Source organism: Heptranchias perlo, chromosome 14 (assembly GCF_035084215.1).
Source record: "Heptranchias perlo isolate sHepPer1 chromosome 14, sHepPer1.hap1, whole genome shotgun sequence".
Taxonomy (NCBI): Eukaryota; Metazoa; Chordata; class Chondrichthyes; order Hexanchiformes; family Hexanchidae; genus Heptranchias; species Heptranchias perlo.
The window spans coordinates 48,676,760-48,693,048 of NC_090338.1; the positions used below are offsets into that span (position 1 = coordinate 48,676,760).

General features: G+C 42.2%; 1 protein-coding gene across 1 annotated transcript in view; it reads right to left on the reverse strand.

Annotated features, from left to right (window-relative positions):
- Positions 1–228: 228 nt before the first annotated feature.
- The window catches only part of ubtd2 (ubiquitin domain containing 2), a 64,561-nt gene continuing 48,500 nt past the window's right edge, over positions 229–16,289 (reverse strand). The window contains exons 2-3 of the mRNA XM_067995844.1: positions 11,488–11,724; positions 229–918 (exon numbers count right to left, since the gene is read on the reverse strand). Of these exons, the coding sequence (XP_067851945.1) occupies positions 521–918; positions 11,488–11,724 (635 nt within the window). The 3' untranslated portion in view covers positions 229–520. The remainder of the gene's footprint in view (positions 919–11,487; positions 11,725–16,289) is intronic.

The following is a 16,289-nucleotide window of genomic DNA, read 5'->3' on the forward strand; positions in this document are numbered from 1 at the left end:
TATTTTGCTAATTCTAATTGAAACTCTGAAATAACTTTAACTGATTCAGTCTCACCGAGATTATCCTTGAAGGGAAACCTTCTATTGCCATGATAGTGTATGATCTTACACATTGACAATAAGTATACACCATTTAAAAATAGCCATGTATGATTTAAAAACAGAACACTGTAGCATTGTAGCTAAATGATGCATAAAATGGTAGTCACACTTTTACTACTAAAAAAATGTTTTCATAGAACGTACACTGCCCCTTTATTGAAAGAAATCTATCTAGGCCAGATATGCACGCAACAAAGTCTTCCAATGAAAAAGACGAATCCCTGAAGGATCTGAATGAACTGGAGCCTCTCCTGAGTTGCTTTCTCGGTAGAAATTGGTGTGCTCTACACTTAAATGGATCTATAGGAACACCATTCTGGTAGTCCTCATCACAGATGGGACCACACAGGTGACATTAAATGAATGTTCTTGTGTAGAAAGGAGTAAAAGCCTAATAAAGGGATTCAAAAAGAGTCAGTCAGTTTTCCACAGGGGTAGGGGTCTGCAGAGGTTGGCTGATGATGACCTGCACCACATAGTCCTTGGGGATTTTCAGTTCCTCAAATTTCATTTTGTCTGTCAGCGGTCGGCCAGAAAAGAACCATCTCTGGCTGGAGGGCTCTACTCCCTCTGCTGTGTGCAAACGCCGTTTCATGTGATAGACTGTATCTGTGCTGCGGACAATAAGCTTCAGGTCTTTGCCTGTGGAGAGACGCAGCCTGAGCTGACATTCTTGTCCAGAATTAGGAGGTGGTTCTGGGATGTCTAGTGTCTCTAAGTCACTTTTCTCTTCAATCATGTTGATTGGAGGTGCAAGGCAGTAGACTGGAAGTTGATATCTATTCCCCAGCTCATCATAACATTCTGTAAGGGCTCCTGAGTGTGGGAGTAAAAAAAAAAATCTTAAAACTCAATCACATATGATAAACAATTCCTGTCACTAGTACATTCAATTTTAGGTGCATATCTGCATTAAAAAAATTAAGGAAAAGTAATTTGTCATCCTAACAGATGATTCTCCAGTCACATCATCAAAAGATGGAAGTAAAAATAAATAACAAATAGGGGAGAAGAAAACTCCATTTAGAAAATACTGAGGTTTAAAAGTTAGGTGACCCAACAGCACAGAGCATTGCTGTATTAGCTGCTCCACCCTTCAAATGCAAGCAGAATGTAAATTATCCACATATCCTCAGATCGGCTCATCTTGACGAAGGTGCAATTCACTTTAAAACAAAAGTTGAAGTAAGGTTTAAGCAGGAGAAAATTGTTAATACATCAAATGATAAGATAGCTCAGAACAGAAAAGTCAGTAGGGTAGAACAGAAATGTCAGTTGGGTTTACAAAGTGTCATCTAAAAATATCCTGAATGGAACACTTTGAGTTATCAAAATAAGAAACGAATTATTTCAAGCTATCCTACGGAATACAGCCATTAATCAGTTAAACATTACATGTTCATCCCTCTTTCAAATATCTTGGATAGATTCATTTTCCCCAATCCATAATGAATACAACTGTGTCAAAATTTGTCTTGAATCCAAAAAATTACATTTTAATAAAAATGTCTGCTCAGAAGGAAATGTTTCACACTGCAGGGAAAAGTTTTACAGCACACTTTCTGAAAAATGCAAGTTTATAAACAACAATAGAGAGAGAGAAATAAGGATTTTGATTTCACATTCAGCAAAATAGTTTCAAGGGAATATAAAATTAGTGGTTCAAAAAATTTTGAATTATGATTACTGAACCAGAGTATTAACCCCGAGCCTGTCCTCCACTTTTGAGGAACTGTTGCTGCTTCAAATCAGCCACAGTCACCATAAAAGAACAGGGCCACATCATGGAAAAGTGAGGCAGATGAAAGACGTGTCAAAACTTCATATTGCAGATTATTGCGAGCTCCTCCTATGAAAGCACAACCAGGCAATATAAAACAAAACACATGATAAACAATATAATGTGACTGAGCCCCCAGGATCTGGTCAGTGCTTATCCATACACACTCAATCTCACAGGATTGATTTCTAAAGAAGCACTCAAGACTTTCTCGTGATAAAAACATTTCTTTTGGCTTTTGGCAGACTACCTCAAACCAAACAGCTCTGAACAGTTTAATTTATCGTACTGCTCAAAATATTTAGAACAGTCTGTACAGCATTCAGATTTCATATACTTAACATGTAGCATAAAACTTCTGAATTGTTGTAACTAGTCTGAAATGGGCTGTGTGAAATTTGCAATCCAGATTATAATTTGTGTACAAAATTTCAGTGGCATTTTTCAATAAAGGTTTAGTATAAATTTTTTTTACAGGCATTATGTGTATACTTGAAGTTGTTCTTAATAAAATTCAACCATTTAATTTACTCATTCCATCACACTGTAAATTAAATACTAGTGACAGATGTCTTGCTCTTAATTACAATAAATTTTTCTTCTGTAATTAAACACCAGATTAATTCATTAGTTGGACTATAATCAAAACAGGAGGTCATTGTGCATCTGTTAGAACTAGCATGCGTACCTCATGATCTGAGAACCTCGACTTCAATGGAAAGAATAATTGCTTTTTCCTTTTGTCAATAGTTATGACAATCTACAAACAAACTTTAAAAGTATCTGTTAACTTGTGACCAGATAGCATAGTTAGCTAGCTCACGCATACTAAATGGACGGAAAAATTCCCTTCTGCTAGTTGTAAGGGTTGCAAGAGAAGAGTGAGCAGCCTCATCTCCATTCTTAGCAGCTGAGTCCATCGCAAAATTTTCTAATTTGTTACTAAACTGCAACAAATTGTCAGTCTCCCTTACTGAGGCTACAAGCATAGCTGGTGTGGTGAACAGAAATAGAAGTCTGGTGCAGCAGAGGGCAGTATTTTAAAGTTGGGGGTTCACACACATTGTTTGAACTTGAGAGATATTATTGTGCAGGAATACTGTACAATGTGATTTCATGCAATTGAATGCATAATAACTAAGGGTATAGCCATCAAATAGGGTTTGTTTTTCCAGATATTCTGATTTAATCTCTCATCAATTTAAGTACTTATTTTGAAGAGCAATTTCTCAAGTGACACTCTATTGATTCCAATCCCCCATGATTTTCAGTTTGTTAATCACAATGTATTTCACACCTTGCAAACTTCACCTGCTAGGCAGGCGACAGAGCCCAATTGATCTCAGGTCTTTAATCAGCTGACTTCACTGAAGTTCGAAGTCCAGCCTTTCAGTCTCCAAAGGTCCACTTAACCTCAGTTCTATAGGTTTAAAGTACAAGGATTTATAAATTGTATTGCCGAGCATAGTGAACACCTCTTCAGCATTAAGTTTTTCTCATTTAAAATTACAAAAATGTATCTCCTAGTTTGTTTAGTGTACCGGTGAGTTGGGTGCTCGTTATTGAATTTAATACCAGCAGATTCTTGTGTTTGTCAACCAGTGCTTGTCTCACATCAGGAGAACCAATATTTTAATTTATACTAATTTGAAATGGCAAAATTCCAGTTTGAGCAGTACTTTTGATACTAACAGGTATAATGCTGTAAACACTAGTATTGTAAACAAAAAAGCCATCAGTTTAGCTAGTCTGCAAACAATTGAAATGCAACTGATTCATAAAGGACTGAAATAACCTCAACACTAACCTGAATTGATTTTAAACCAATGTCAAACACATGCTGGGGGTACTCCAGAATGTGGAGAACAAAAAAAATAGGACTCATTAGGTCATCAACTGGAACATCTTGGTTTCAGAAGCGATATTTCTTTCACAACTTGCACTTATATAGTACGATTGGCATGATGCCCAAAGGAGAGGAGGCAGGGGGAATTTGGACACTGAGCAGGGATTTGGAGAAGAGTTAATGGAGGTGAAGAGATAGCTTTACAGGAGGCTCTAAGATAAACAGTTATGAACAAGGTGGAAGGGTTTCGGAACTTAGTTCCAGATAGCAGAAGGCTCTGCCATTGATGCGGAGCTGAGGGTTGGAGGGATGGGGAAGACTACGCAAAGTTTTTCAGCTGTGCAAAGTCCAGGGCTGAAGCCCAGTTAATCCTTAATGGTTGGGAGAGGCAAGTTCTGTGGAGAGATGACTAGATGAGCACATACAGCTGCAGAATTCTTAATATTTACATGATGGGAATCAGGAAAATGGCTGCTGCCATCAGGCCTAACTTTTACTAGGATCCATAACTTTCTGTAACTATGACAACAGGTCCTTGTAAATTGACCCAGAGGCAGAAAGTTTTCACTTTCGTAATCCAAAATTATGCCCCAGGAACATTAGATCTTGCCAGGTTTGGAGCTGGGGCTTCTCATGATTAACAACAAAATACTGCTCTTGGTTTGAAATAAGAGATGTAGGTCCTAGACAGACTATATGACTCAAAACAAATAAATCCCCAGTGATAGATGGCATTTATCCAAAATTAATAAATGAGACAAGATGAGATTTTTGAGGTGTTGATTGCCATTATGTAGAAGTTGATGAACCCTGGGAAAGTCCTGCTGGAATGGAAACAGAGTAACCTTGTGCTCATTTTTAAAAAGGATAACAAAACAAATCCAAGCAACGACAGACCTATCAGTCTTGCATCAATACTATGGACAGGATTTTGCTGTAAAAACGATGGTGAGGCTAACAAAGTTCATCGTTAATTATTTGCAAATCGGAAAGCAATTTCCGACAACCACACATGTGCAGTTAAACGTGGGAATCCAGAAGTTGTTGGCCGAGCTCCTCCAAAAGCTGCACAAAATCAGCATTTTGCTGTCTGGCTCCCCGTGAAGTTCCTGTACTGGCGTTGCAGATACGGACTAAACTCGCCAAAAAAAGTTAAGTCAAGTCATTTCAAGTCTAAGTACCCGTTTAATGGTGTGGTAAGTCTCAATTACTGCCAAACAAACTCTCTGGCACTTTTACAAGTGTGGAGTCTCATTCCTTCAGATTTTAATTATCGCTGGGACATTTAAAAAAAATACTTTTTCTTTCTGTCTCTTAATTCAATCTTTCTTTCCCTCTCTATTTTGCTTTCTGTACCTGATTTGACACTGAATTCATTATTCTAACTTGCACTTCCTGGTTCTGACTACGCTGTTATTAATGATTCTTCAGTCTGATTGGTTAAGGAGACACACAGCTGTTTGCAGTGTTCACACAGGTCCCAGATGCCCTGTAGAGGAAACAGCGCTGAATGGCTGTTCCGTTGGCAGTAACTTGCCGTGCAAAAGCTCATAGAAAGTCTATGGGCAAATGCAAGTCTAACAAATGGCTGGCGCTCACAGCATAATCTGGCTTTATGTAAAATAATGGAAACTATCAGGAGTAAACTTGAGGGTTACTTGCACAACTCAGTAAACAACCAGCCATTGTAGTTCAGGAGAAGATCCACTCTGACCATCCTTGACTTCTTTGAGGAAATGGTATCCCAACTAGACTGTGGAAAGCTCGATGATGTGGTCTACCTATACTTCCAAAAGGCATTTGACAAAATTTTGCATGGAAGGGTGCAGCTAAAGCTGAAGGTAGTGAGCATGCCTGATAAAAGATAAAATCTGGGAATGGATAAGAAATTGGCCGAAGACTAGGAAGCAGCAGGTATTTGCTAGGGTAGTCATGTCAAGATGGGAGGGAAGGTAAAACGCGGAGGATAGTGCCCCAAAAATTAATTTCGGGATTCCCTGCAGTTTCTACTTCAAATTAATGACTTGGATTCTCCACTCCCTTCATCATACCATTGGCGGCCGTGTCTTCAGTCGTCTAGGCCTGTGTGCAGCCATGGCCGCCAATGGTATGATGAAGGGAGTGGGGGGGAATGCACAAAAAGCCAAAGTCAGAGGTATGGAGAGTTCATGGGAGGTTACAGAGATAGGGAAGGGCGAGGCCATGAAGCGGTTTAAACACAAGGATGAGAATTTTGAATTAGAGGCTTTGGGAAACCGGCAGCCAAAGTAGGTCAGCAAGGACGGGGTGATGGGCGAGCGGGACTTGGTGCAGTATAGGATACGGGCAGCAGAATTTTGAATGAGCTGAAATTTATGGAGGCTGGAGGGAGAGGGAGCATTGGAATAATTGAGACTGGAGATGACAACGGTATGGATGAGGGCTTTGGCAGCTGATGGGCTGAAACAGAGATGGAAGCAAGCGATGTTTTGGAGGTAGAAATAGAATGTTTTCATGATGGAGAGTATATGAATTTGGAAGCGCAGCTGGCAGTCAAACAGGTTGTGAACAGTCTGGTTCAGCCTGAGACAACGGTTGGGGAGGCGGATAGCATCAGTGGTGAAGGTACAGAGTTTGTGGTAGGGTCCGAAGACAATGTCTTTGACCTTCCCAATGTTTAACTGGAGGAAATCATGGCTCATCCAAGACTAGATACCACGGTTGCAACCACAGGGAAGTCTATCGTCAATTTGTCCGACCACACCCTTCAACCAGACGAAATCGAAGTTCTCAGCCGAGGGCTCAATTTCTGCCCCACTACCAAAATGGACCCCACTAGTCTCGCGGCAGACACAGAGGAATTCATCAGGAAAATGAGGCTCCGGGAATTCTACCACAAACCACAAAATTTCAGCAGCGAACCCAATGAGACAATCGACGATCCGGAACAGCAGACAGAGGGATCCGCGGTACAGCAACCGAAGAGGAAAGAGTCAAACTGGACTCCTCCAGAGGGTCGCTGCCCTCAGCTGGACATGTATGCTCAAGCTCTCAGGAAATCCGTCAATGCCAGATTCATCAGCCGCACTCAGAAGACAGTCCAGAATGTCACCCGAGCACAACGCAACGCCATCAACGCTCTCAAGACCAACCGCAACATCGTCATCAAACCAGCGGACAAAGGAGGAGCCATAGTCATACAGAACAGAACAGACTATTGCAAAGAAGCATACCGACAACTGGACAACCAGGAACACTACAGACGGTTACCCACAGACCCGACCAAAGAACACACCCACCAGCTCAACAAACTGATCAAGACCTTCGATCCAGACCTTCAAAGCATCCTACGCACTCTCATCCCACGTACTCCCCGCGTGGGAGACTTCTACTGCCTCCCAAAGATACACAAAGCCAACACACCCGGACGTCCTATCGTATCAGGCAACGGAACCGTGTGTGAGAACCTCTCTGGATACATCGAGGGCATCCTGAAACCCATCGTACAGGGAACCCCCAGCTTCTGTCGCGACACTACAGACTTCCTACAAAAACTCAGTACCCACGGACCAGTTGAACCAGGAACACTTCTCACCAGGATCCCCCACGATGACGGCATCGCTGCGACAGCATCAATACTCAACACCAACAACAGCCAATCTCCGGACGCCATCCTACAACTCATCCGCTTCATCCTGGATCACAATGTCTTCACCTTCAATAACCAGTTCTTTACCCAAACACACGGAACAGCCATGGGGACCAAATTCGCACCCCAATACGCCAACATTTTCATGCACAAGTTCGAGCAGGACTTCTTCACTGCACAAGACCTCCAACCAACACTATACACCAGATACATCGACGACATTTTCTTTCTATGGACCCACGGCGAAGAATCACTGAAGAGACTACACGATAACATCAACAAGTTCCATCCCACCATCAAGCTCACCATGGACTACTCCTCAGAATCAGTTTCTTTCTTGGACACACGAATCTCCATCAAAGACGGGCACCTCAGCACCTCACTCTACCGCAAGCCCACGGACAACCTCACGATGCTCCACTTTTCCAGCTTCCACCCTAACCACGTCAAAGAGGCCATCCCCTATGGACAGGCCCTGCGAATACACAGGGTCTGCTCAGACGAGGAGGAACGCGATGGACACCTTCAGACGCTGAAAGACGCCCTAGTAAGAACGGGATATGACGCTCGACTCATCGATCGACAGTGCCGACGGGCCACAGCAAAAAATCGCATAGACCTCCTCAGGAGACTAACACGGGACGCAACCAACAGAGTACCCTTTGTCGTCCAGTACTTCCCCGGAGCGGAGAAACTACGCCATGTTCTCCGCAGCCTTCAACATGTCATCAATGACGACGAACACCTCGCTATGGCCATCCCCACACCTCCACTACTCGCCTTTAAACAGCCACCCAACCTCAAACAGACCATCGTTCGCAGCAAATTACCTAGCTTTCAAGAGAACAGCGTCTACGACACCACACAACCCTGTCACGGTAACCTCTGCAAGACATGCCAGATCATCGACACAGATACCACCATCACACGAGAGGACACCACCCACCAGGTGCATGGTTCATACTCCTGTGACTCGGCCAACGTTGTCTACCTCATACGTTGCAGGAAAGGATGCCCCAGAGCATGGTACATTAGCGAGACCATGCAGACACTGCGACAACGGATGAACGGACACCGCGCAACAATCGCCAAACAGGAGGGTTCCCTCCCAGTCGGGGAACACTTCAGCAGTCATGGACATTCATCCACCGACCTTCGGGTAAGCGTACTCCAAGGCGGCCTTCGAGACACACGACAACGCAAAATCGTCGAGCAGAAATTGATTGCCAAGTTCCGCACCCATGAGGACGGCCTCAACCGGGATCTTGGGTTCATGTCACGCTACACGTTACCCCACCAGCGAACAAATGTTATCTGTTTTTAATATAACGGGTCAGTTGCTGTCTTTTTTATGTTTCTACCTCTCTATCTCTGTTTTTTTTTTGTTTGTTGTTTTTTTTGGTGATTTGTATATTCTGTGAGACCTGGCAGGTAACATCTGTCTGTCTGCACACTGATTGCCTTGGCAACGGGCAGTTGAAAAAACTGTCTGTACTCACCAAGCATTGTTCTGTGAATTATAAATGCGACTTCATTTCGAGGATTTCATTTCCACATCGTTCACCTGAGGAAGGAGGTAGCCTCCGAAAGCTTGTGAATTTAAAATAAAATTGCTGGACTATAACTTGGTGTTGTAAAATTGTTTACAATTGACAACATAGAGGCAGTGGAAGAGTCGAGAAAGGTGGTGAAGAAGTAGAATTGGGTGACATCAGTGTACATGTGGAAGTTGACTCCATATCATGTCACCAAGGGGCAACATGTAGAAGAGAAAAGGATCCAGAACAGATCCTTGGAACAATCCAGATGTCACAGTGTGGGGTGAGAAGAGAAACCAATGCTATGAGGTACTCTGGTTACGATTGTACCAAGCAAAGATAATCCTATTCATCTGGACAACAGAGGAAAGGTGTGGTCAACCATGTTAAAGGCTGCAGACAGGTCAAAGAGGATAAGGAGGGATAATGCACCAGTCACAGAGGATGTTATTTGTGACTTTGGTCAGGGCTGTTTCAATAATGTGGCACGGAGGGAAACCTGATTGGAGTTGCAGGAAAGATGGGCACGCATTTGGGAGGTGACAACATGTTCAAGAACTTTGGAGAGGAGAGGCAATGGAGGTTGGAGATAAGGCAGTAGTTTACAAGACAGAGTGATTGTGAGTTTGTTGTTGTTGTTGGGGGGGGGGGGGTGGAAATGATGTCAGCATTTTGAAAGTGAGAGGGACAGTACCAGATGAGAAGGAACCATTTATGTCAGCTAGCATGGGGGCCGGGAAGGGAAGTTGGGTGGTTAGCAGTTTAGTGGGAGTGGGGCCAAGGAAGCAGAAGGTGGGTCTCACGGACAAGATGAGTTCAGAGAAGGCAGGAGGAGAGATGTGAGAAACTGGAGAAAGACTTAAGGAGTTAAGGGCTAGAGCAGGGGGGAGCCTGGGGGAGGTTTGGCTTGGTGGGCAAGGGAAAGTTGAATGGATAGTTGCATTTAAGGGGAAGCTAGATAAACACATGAGGGAGAAAGGAATTGAAGGATATGCTGATAGGGTTAGATTAAGTAGGGAGGGAGGAGGCTCATGTGGAGCATAAATCCAGCATGGACCTGTTGGGCCAAATGGCCTGTTTCTGTGCTGTACATTCTATGTAATTCTATGATGGACTTTATCACTAAGATCAAGACCATGAGCTCCTCCTCCTTGTTGGAGGGGAAGGTGGTGGGGTCAGCTAGAGGGGTTTAAAGAGATGGTTGGTTGCGCAGAAAAGAAGCCAGTGGTTGTCTTTGCTTTCCAGGATGATCCTGGAATAGTGTGCAGTTTTGGTAAAGGAGAGTGAGGCCCAATAGTGCTTGTTTTGGCGCAGCCAGATCTAGTTGTGCGCTAGATATGCTCAAGGCTGCATCCTTTGGACTTGAAGTGAAGATGGGGGCCATACAAGGGCATCGAGCAAGATTGGAGAGTTAAGGTTTTGCTAGGGGAAAGGGCAAAGATAGGTGTGAGGGAGTGATTAAGCAGACCAATGGCTGTTGGTAAATGGAGCGGTGAATGGAGGGCCAAAGGCTAGATAGTTGGGATTTACAAAGTGCAGTTGTAATTGATTTGGCTGAAAGTTTTTCCCCCAGGGACAGGCACAGAAGGAAGTGGGGTTGGAAGGGAGTAGGGGAAGTGGGTAGTGAGGGATACAAGAAAATGGTTGGAGATGGCCTTGTCTGATAGAGACTATGGGAGTAGAGAGGCCATGTGAGATAGCAAGGTTGAGGGGTGGCCATGAGTATCGGTAGGAGAGTTTATGTGACGGAAGAGGTCAGTGGATTCAGAGGAGAGAGGCAAGGGGAGCTGAGATGGAGATTAAAATTACTGAGGATGAGGAGTCGCTCGGTGCAGAGAATGAAGGAGGGTACCTTGGTGAGAAACTTTGAGTGAGGCCTGATGGACGGTAGACAACGAGGATTTTAAAGGAGAGAGATGGAATAGGATAAGGTGCTCGACAGATGAGAAAGTACTGGAGGAGTAGGGGGAAAGAGACCAAGATGTGATTTGGTGATAAGGGCCACACTGTCACCCCGGCAGTTTGGGCAGGGCCAGTGGTGAAAAGGCGGTGAGGCTTCAGTAAGGGGCAAGGTGTCACCACCTGTGAGCATAGTTTCAGTCACAGGATGTCAGTACAATCATCCACAAGGTCATGAAGGCTTGGGCCTTGCTCGTGAGTGAACACACGCACCAAACTTGGGTAAAATTAGTCATTTAATCGCAGTAATCACTAGAATGTGGAGTTACTCTTATTTAGGTTCAACTAACTGCACCATGTCTAAATACATATTATGTACCACTGGATATCCACAAGCAGACATGCGATTGACCAAGTGTAGAGTGCGCTAAAAAAAAAAATTAAGAATAAAGCACTGTCCAGACTAGCTCATAAATGATTGTTGAACACCCAGTCAAGTACTTGCGAGAACAAGAGAAATAATCTGGCAGCTAGGGATGGTCAGGATGGACTTTGTTCCATGACCTCCCCCACATACTATCTGCTGTTTTAGGGTTAGAAGAGGAGCATAAATGCTGGCATGGACCAGTTAGGCTGAATGGCCTGTTTCTGTGCTGTAGACTCGATGTAACATGTACAGTACAAAGCAACCTACCATGTGGTAATGTTATACTTGCACCATCAATGATTGCCTGGGCGAGTTCATGATCATTACTTTCAAAAGCATGTGCTGCAGCCTTGAGGGCATCCCAAATCTCCTTTCGACCTTCGAAAGCAGGAGCTGTGTCCCAAAATTCATCTCTCTTACTACGTAACTGCCCATCTGTCATTGGGTAATCACTCTTCCATTTTGGCTTTTCTTTTTTCAGGGGCTGATTGCGACCCAAAGCCACTGCAATAAAATGCAAAAGACAAGAGAAATCAACCAATATATTACAAACAGTTTTGTGGTAAATTGCAATTTACCCTTAGAGTATTAAAACCACTGAAATACACAGATAATCTAATATTCTGATATACACTCTGAAATCAATGCTTATGAAATCAAATGTGAAATTACCATTTCCTCCAACACCCCATTTGTGGGAAAAATATACAAACTGCAATTTCTTACCATTTTTTGTATATTAATTAGAACACCATACTATGGCATGTTTCAAGCAGTAATGTGATTCTGCTCATACCATTAATCTGGTTGAACCTTAGTCCACAGTATATTGCAGATGTGGAGGGGGAAGTAATTTTCCAAGTATACGTCAGCAGCAGGAAACCTTGTCCACCACCAGAACATAACAAAATCTTGGATGCACGATTTATGATATGCACTGGCAATAGGCAAGGAACTAGCCACCAGCACGTACTTGAAAAATAAATCCCTATATACCAACTTGTGTACTGTCAGATAATGTTTCCATCTCAACTGTAAGTACAGTAATTCTGTAAAATTAGAAACACAGTATAAACAAAGCATAGAAACACCTTTCATCACTAGGACGATGGAAATTAATACAAGTTACAAGGATTCAGGAAAGATTGGGGCGCAAGAGACAGAAAGGCTGGAGATATGTGGGACATTGGGAGATGAAAGCAGTCAATCACAAGGAAAGCAATCATGTGAAATTCTGTAGTTAGATGTAGCCAATGAGAAAAAGGCCACAACTTTGATAGTTTGCCATAAACTGCCAGGCCAAAATACAAACTCATTACCTAATGATGACATTAAAAGGATGAGCAAGAAAAGGAAGGTAGTACTGAGGGGGGACTTCAATCAGCTCAACAGAAACTAGGAATGTCAAGTGGTAAGAATGCTGAGCTCTTCAGTGCAATGCATGATTATTTCCAGGACCGAATAGTTTAAAGCAGTGGTTCGAGGTGCTGTGAGCTGGGTTTGCGCACAAACTGCAAATAATTGAACATACGTACAAGAATAATAAGACAAGATGATCTATTAAAAGTTTTAAAGGGATATTTTTTAAGATGCAAAAAAAAATTTATCCCTGACACACATCATGGACAAAATAAAAATAAAACGAGCATGGATAATCCAAGTTATGGAAGGCATTCAAAACTTGAAATGTTCAGAAAAAGGAACAGGGTAGGGAAATCAACAAAAACAGACTGAGAAATAAAGAAATTAATGAGACTCCAAGAGTGAATATGAGCAAATTCTATCCGCAAAATAAGAGAACAAAGGCTTCTTCAAACAGATCAGAAACAAACAAAGGGTACAAAGAGACATTGGGCCACTCAGAATTATGATGCAATGGTGATTATTTAGGATAGGAATGTTGCTAAAATACTAAACCACTGCAACAGTATTCACAAATGAAATTGGGGGAGAAATGCCAAAATTTTTTAATTAATTGTGTATTGGACGAGAAACCTTCAAAATCACCAAGGAGTACATATCGGGGAAGGTGCAGCAACTCAAGGTAGATGATGTTCCTGGCTTTGACAACTCTCATCCCAGGGTTCTTAAGGCGTTGACTCTGATCAATTGATTTCTCTTGCTAATATTTTCAGCGCTCACTGGAATCAGGTTACATTCCAGAGGATTGGAAAACAACAAATGTGGCTCCTATTTTTTTTTTACAAACCGTCAAACTACAAACGTAGTTTACCTCAAATGTAGCAAAATTGAAACTACGATGCAGGATAGCAAAAGGGATCATCTTAAGGAAGAGATTAGAAACAGCCAGCATGGTTTTAGGAGCAGAAGAATGTGCTTGACTACTTTATTAATTTCTTGGAGAAGGTTACAGATCTAACAGATATTAATAAGACAGTGGAGGTTGTATACCTAAATTTCACAAAGGCATTTCACACTGTCCCACATAATAGGCTACTGCACTGGATTTGGGGCCTTGGAGTAAATGGCAATATATTGGATTGGATTAGAAATTAGCTGTTTGGTAGACAGTAGTGAATTGATCGCTGTTTAAACATCTATTATTTCTAATTTCTGTAGATGATTAGGGATGATGGAACCATGCCCAAGATGTTTGAATTTGCAGATGATGCAAAAATGGAAGCAGTGGCAAATGAGCATTATCAATGTGTACAAATCCAAAAGGATTCAGCCAAGATAGCTCTTTCAGCAGAGAAGTGGCAGATGGAATTTAATACAGAAAAGTATTAAAATGTGATTTGGCACTATTAGGAGAGGGCATCACAGCCTAGTCCAATCCTGTCTTCACACATCTGTCAACAATGCACACCACCCGAAATCTACAACACATACTTCCACAGAGGCCAGTGGATGGCAAACAGCAGCAGGAAACACAGCAGATTTTCTTCACCATAACCCAGGAGCCTTGAAGTCTACTGTAGCAGCCTGACTGCTGCTCCAGTTGAGATCAATTAACAAGACAAAAATGGGGGGTTGGGGGAAATAAAAAAAACAAAATCAAATCTATCCCTACCTTCCCACTCAGTGGATAAACTTACTGATCACCAAGATGCTGGCACATATGCAACTTTTTACCTTCAATAAAGCTTGCCTTTTTAAAAAAATGACTTGAAATTAAAATGGTCAGAAGAGAAAACCAATTCCAGGCAGGAGTGGATAAAAATCACATAACAGGAGGATGACATTGTTGCAGGTTAGCAGCAACCATATTTTAACATTGGCATAATGGACGAGTTAACGGCACAAATAACTACGTATGGGTATGATCTTGTGGCCATTACAGGAACATGGCTGCAGGGTGACAACGACTGGGAATTAAATATGCCAGGGTATTTAACAATCAGGAAGGACAGGCAGGAAGGAAGGGGAGGTGGGGTGGCTATGTTAATAAGGGAAGGAATCACTGTAATACAGAGAAATGATATTGGGACAAAGGATCAGGATAATGAAACAGTTTGGGTAGAGATAAGGAATAATAAGGGGAAAAAAACACTAGTGGGCGTAGTATATAGGCCTCCTAATAGTTGCAACTCTGCTGGAAGAAGTATTAATCAGGAAATAGTCGGGGCATGTAATAAGGGAACAGCTCTAATTATGGGGGATTTTAACTATCATATTAACTGGACAAATCAAATTGGGCAGAGTAGCCTTGAGGAAGAGTTTATTGAGTGTATTAGGGATGGATTTCTTGAGCAGTATGTAACTGAACCAACAAGGGGGCAAGCAACCTTGGACCTGGTCCTGTGTAATGAGCCAGGATTAATTAATAATGTCCTAGTTAAGGATCCCCTTGGAATGAGTGACCATAACATGATTACATTCCATATCCAATGAGAGGGTGAGAAGGTTGGTTCTCAAACAAGAGTACTGAGCTTGAATAAAGGAGACCATGATGGTATGAGAGCGGAGTTGATTAAAGTGGACTGGGAAAATAGATTAAAGGGTAAGACGGTACATGAGCAGTAGTGTTCATTCAAGGAGTTATTTTACAACTTTCAAAAAATATATATTCCACTGAGGAAAAAAGGGTGTAAAAGAAATGACAGCCATCCGTGGCTAAGTAAAGAAATTAAGGATAGTATCCGACTAAAAACAAGGACATATAAGGTAGCCAAACTTAGTGGGAGGATAGAAGATTGGGAAGTCTTCAAAAGACAGCAAAAAGTAACAAAAGGATTGATTAAGAAAGGGAAGATAGATTATGAAAATAAATTAGCAAAAAACATAAAAACAGATAGCAAGAGTTTCTACATTTATATTAAAAAAAAGGGTGGCTAAGGCAAACGTAGGTCCCTTAGAGGATGAGACCGGGAAATTAATGATGGGAAACATGGAGATGGCAAAAATGCTGAACAAATATTTTGTTTCAGTCTTTACGGTAGAGGACACTAAGAATATCCCAACACTGGAGGCTCTAGGGAAGGAGGAGCTAAATACGATTAAAATCACTAAGGAATTGGTACTCAGTAAATTAATGGGACTCAAGGCAGATAAATCCCCTGGACCTGATGGCTTACATCCAAGGGTCTTGAGGGAAGTGGCAGTAGGGATTGTGGATGCTTTGGTAATAATTTTCCAAAATTCTCTGGACTCGGCAAAGGTTCTGGCAGATTGGAAAACTGCTAATGTAACACCCTTATTTAAAAAGGGTAGTAGGCAGAAGGCTGGAAATTATAGACCAGTTAGCTTAACATCTGTGGTGGGTAAAATTTTGGAGTCTATTATTAAGGAGATAGTAGCGGAACATTTGGATAAACATAATTTAATAGGACAAAGTCAGCATGGCTTTACGAAGGGGAAGTCATGTCTGACAAATTTGCTTGAGTTCTTTGAGGACATAACGTACAGGGTGGAGAAAGGGGAACCAGTGGACGTAGTGTATTCAGACTTCCAGAAGGCATTCGACAAGGTGCCACATAAAAGATTATTGCTCAAGATAAAGAATCACTGGATTGGGGGTAATATTCTGGCATGGGTGGAGGATTGGTTATCTAACAGGAAGCAGAGAGTTGGGATAAACGGTTCATTCTCGGACTGGCAACCAGTAG